Source organism: Gekko japonicus, unplaced genomic scaffold (genome assembly GCF_001447785.1).
Source record: "Gekko japonicus isolate JY-2015 unplaced genomic scaffold, Gekko_japonicus_V1.1 scaffold457, whole genome shotgun sequence".
NCBI lineage: Eukaryota > Metazoa > Chordata > Lepidosauria > Squamata > Gekkonidae > Gekko > Gekko japonicus.
The window spans coordinates 292,913-297,267 of record NW_015164196.1 but is presented as its reverse complement, the minus strand read 5'-3'; the positions used below and the strand labels follow the sequence as shown (position 1 = coordinate 297,267).

The window sequence follows — 4,355 nt, the reverse complement described above, 5'->3', positions numbered from 1 at the left end:
AAACCCCACCCACCCCAGGCATCATCCCTCAGTCGCCAGGAATTTTCCAAGCCAGAGCTGGCAACTCTGAGCAAGAGAGGAAACTGGATTTCTGTATCATAACAAAAGACATATAATCCTCATCTTTCATCCTCCCCCTTTCTCTCTCTCTCCAGGTTGCTGCATGCTCTGAGATGCCCGGCTCCTCTCCCATCTCTGCCTTGTGACCTTTCCATTCCTCCCCCCACAGTCCACAGACCCCTGCCGCCATGGTCCATACCGAAGGCAATGCGCTGCTGAAGGCCGTCTGGCAAGGCAAATTCCGGCTTACCCGCTTGTTGCTAGAGGGAGGGGCCTACATCAACGAGGGCAACACCCAGGGAGAGACCCCCCTCATTGCTGCCTGTATAGCCCCCTACGAGGATCCTCAGAACAAGCCCCGCATGGTGAGGTACCTCCTGGAGAATGGGGCCGACCCAAACATCCCTGACAAGACGGGGAAGTCCGCACTGATGCACGCCTGTGCTGACGGTGCCGGAGCTAAGGTAGCCACCATCTTGCTAGATCATGGGGCAGATCCCAGTGCCAAAGATTACTCAGGGGCATCAGCTTTGGTTTACGCCATCAATAAGGGGGACCGGGCAACCTTGCAGGTACTCCTGGATGCCTGTAAGGCCAAGGGGAAGGAAGTCATCATCATCACCACAGATACGTCCCCCTCGGGGACCAAGAAGACCAAGCAGTACCTGAATTCGCCACCATCACCCGGTATCGAAGATAAGCATTCGCCTGCTCTGTGTATGTCACCCTCAGACATCGAGGTGAGGACCGCCCAGTCCCCGGGAGGCAGCGAGAAGGAAGAGGAGCGAGACGTTTTCAACTTCACCATGGGAACCAGACTCACCTGTAACCCCATCCCACATGGCAAAGGGAAGGAAGGCGAGGAAAAGGCCTCAGCACTCCCACCCAAAGGCAGGCCCAAGCAGCTGAAGAGGCTGAACTCAGAACCATGGGGCTTGGTGGCACCCTCTGTTTTGGCTCATCAGGAAAAGGCTCGGACCCCAGACGAAAGGATGGTGGCGGAGATGAACGGGCTGAGCCTCTCCAAGAGGCCACCGTTGTCTCGGAGGCACAGCATGGAAGGCCAAGAGTCATCTTCCCTCAAAATGGCTTCCTACCATGCATTCGGAGAAGAAGTCTCCAGCCTGGAAGCAGCATGGGCAGAAAAAGTCCATTTCAGCCACCTCCACCAACCTCTCTCTCGGCGCAACACGGCTCCTGAAAACCAAGAAGGTGGCCCGGGTCCAGGTGCACGGGGTGCGGCCCACCACAAGCTGAACTGCATGGAGCATTATGAATCCGATTCCCTCTGCCCGGACTCCATCCCTGGCTCACCGGATTCAGGCCGTGTTTCCGCGGAGAGGAGGAAGTACAATGCCTCCCCGCTGACTCTGCCGGCCAGTTCGTCACGGGAGAGTTTGGAAAGCATCCCCAGTGCCGTCTCCCCCAACATGATAAGACGCAGGACCCCAGGCCTCCTGGAGAGAAGGGGCTCTGGGACCCTGCTGCTGGATCACATTGCTCACACCCGTCCCGGCTTCCTGCCCCCTCTCAACTTCAACCCCCACCCACCCCTCCGTGACATCCGGCCCAATGGCAAGCCTCCCTCGCCAGTCCACAAGGGGTTGGTTCCAGTAGCCCCCACTTCCCCGAAGGCCAAGCGGCTTCTGAGGAGGCACTCGATGCAACCGGAACAGATGAAGCAGCTGGTCAGTTTCCAGAGCCTGATCACACACGGGGACTCTGTGGCCAGTTAAAAAGGGGTGGAATCGCCAGAAAAGCACGCGAAATGACAGTGTCTTTGTCTTCGACTCACTGGGACTTGGAGAGCCTTTCACGATGCTGTTCCTCGCTCCCTTTTGGCCTCTGAGCCCATCATGTCTTCGTAGTTGGGTTTCCGTGTCTTCCTCCTCTTTCTCTCTTTGGTGTCCCATCTCATAGCCGCCATATTTATGATCCTAGCTGAGCTTGGACATAGAATTGGAGCCTACCACCTCCAACTTCAGGGTGGAAGGAATAGATCTTTAAATCCATGTTCTTGGCAGGGACGGGGAAATATGCTGCACTCCAGGAGAGTCTGTCCATGTCTACTATGGCCACTGAACTTGCACAGCATTGACTAAAATCCTTTCGACGGGCAAGATCAGGTAGGATGTCAGCTTCTCCAGTTGACCCAATAGGCCTATGGGAGAGTTGACGTCCATCATCTCCCACCAGCACTGCTCACAACAAGCATGTCCAAGGAACTGAAGAAGGAGCTGGTGGATACATGAGGGGGCTGCTCGAATTGGGAACTCCAAGCTTTGGGTGGAATGGCCTCAAACCCAACTGAACCAAGATGGAATCCGAAAGGTGAATGAATTCACACCTGGAAAAAGAAGCATTTGGAGACTGATGTCTGTCTAGTCATGAGCTACTAGAAGAAAGAATGCCTTGAGCCTCATCTGCTCCTGTCTCAGTCACCACCATATTTATCCCTATAGATTGCATTGCTGTTGAGTTCTTCTGCTTGCTCTTGTTTTGGGAGGGGGGGGCAGAGTACTGGAACCAAGACTTCTGGGTTGTATGGCCAATTCAGGGAGGGGAACATGCACGGGCATGCGTATTGGCCGTCGATAGCTCTAGGAAGCTGAAAACCAAGATTCCTAGGTTCTTTTCGGATCTCCAGGAAGGGGATTTAATGGATAAAGGGGGTTGCTAATCCCTCTATGGATGGAATGGGTCTACTTGGATTGATTCCCAGGTCAGGCACTGATCCTGAACTGTCACCATTCTTGTGGCCTGCAGCACACGTTTTGAGACATACCCAAGCCTTCTGCAACTGTCATGGCTCCCAGTCAAGGAAGCCTCAGGATTTTGAGTTCTGTGAAAGTGCTAATTCTGTTTTTCCTGCCTAGGCTGTTTTTCCCCCCTTGTTTGTTTGTTTTTTGGAGCTCCTTATGAAACCCTGTAGGCCCAGCTGCACAACAGCAGAGCTCAACACCACACTTCCCCCTCCCCCCGCCAGTGCACAAAATCTGTCTGGCTGCACATTGGAAGAATAAACTCCAGTGGGGAGACTTTTGGGATGTCCTCACACCGGTCACCCCGACCACAAGCTGTATCAGAGCGTGACAGTGTATCCTACTCCTTCCCTAGGGGACGCGGTTGCTCATATTTTGGTCCAGGGGTAGTCACTCCTATACCTGGCTTCTGTTGCTATGAAGGGCAATAGATGTATTCTGGACACAGTTCAGACCTTTCCGAGGGCACAAAGTTTGCACATTGTTGGGCTAAATCTCTGGGGGCAACAGAGAATCCCCCTGCAGCCTCCCCAAACTTGAAATCTTCAGGTTCTTTGAAGGGAAGCAGCGATTGTTCAACTGGCCTGAAGTTGGTTTACATTTCTAGCATAGATACAAGGGGAGAGGTTGGGATGTGCTAATGTGGGCGCTGAGCACCCCTGGATCTTCCCTTCCCTTGCTTCCGCGTGCCTCCAGCGCATCCCTTCCGCCAAACGTGGCTCTTGATACCGACTTGTGTCTGTAAATGACTTTTGATCTCTCAAGGGATAGGACGGCAGGAGCTGTCAGAGCGTTGATTATGAATGTACTTTCTGTTCCTTCCCGGGCTGAGTAGTCTAGACAAAGCAATAGAACTTGGAACAACACTTGAAGTTAACCCCTTCCGACCCTCAGCCTCTTCCAAACGCTCTCCAAGGTGCTGAATGAGCCGGTTTCTCTTGGCGCAGAGTGACCATGGGAAGGTGGGCTACTGTTAGGGCTGCAAGAAAAACTTCAGGCCGTTCACGCGTAACACTCAGTATTTTTCAAGGAGAGTTTGTGTCATGTTTACTGTGTGGACACTCCAAACGCAAGCTCCCTGCAAGAATGCATGCCATCATCCATGCCTAATTTGTTGCACTAGTGACTTCTGTTTCCCTATCCTGCAATTCTCAACCATCAAAAAAGGTTGTGCATATCACCCTCTCTTTTTCCCAGCCCTACACTGCCTTCTCATCCTGCAATTTTTCATCCACATCATTTTCTGTAGCTAATCATCACCACCCCATCAATTGCACACGTCCTTTTTTAAAAAAACCTGTCTCAGGCCCTTACCTGCCAAACTCACCTCTTGCTTCCCTCACAGAAGTTGCATTCTTTCTTAGCATTCTATGCCTGTGTGGTTTTCCTGGTCAGCAATTTTGTCACAGGTTCTCTCTAAGGAGGAGGTTTTATTTGGCTTTTGGCTTGACAACTCCAGGAGGGGCTTTGGTCCAGGGGCTATCATTTGTTGACCATTTGGTTGGAATGTTTGTGAACATTCCATTGCATCAC

The 4,355-nt window shown here is 52.5% G+C and overlaps 1 protein-coding gene across 1 annotated transcript; it reads left to right on the top strand.

The window, feature by feature from the left end:
• Window positions 1-248: 248 nt before the first annotated feature.
• On the top strand, window positions 249-1,796 carry ANKRD34A (ankyrin repeat domain 34A). Its single transcript, XM_015408327.1, has 2 exons — window positions 249-1,129; window positions 1,184-1,796. The coding sequence occupies exons 1-2, from the start codon at window positions 249-251 to the stop codon at window positions 1,794-1,796; spliced, it is 1,494 nt and encodes a 497-aa protein (XP_015263813.1).
• Window positions 1,797-4,355: the final 2,559 nt, after the last annotated feature.

Bases quoted from the DNA above. Each gene is read 5' to 3' on its own strand.
- ANKRD34A (XM_015408327.1), top strand. From the start codon at position 249: ATGGTCCATACCGAAGGCAATGCGCTGCTGAAGGCCGTCTGGCAAGGC. The intron at 1,130-1,183 runs GTCATCTTCCCT...AGAAGTCTCCAG, and splicing joins CACAGCATGGAAGGCCAAGA to CCTGGAAGCAGCATGGGCAG.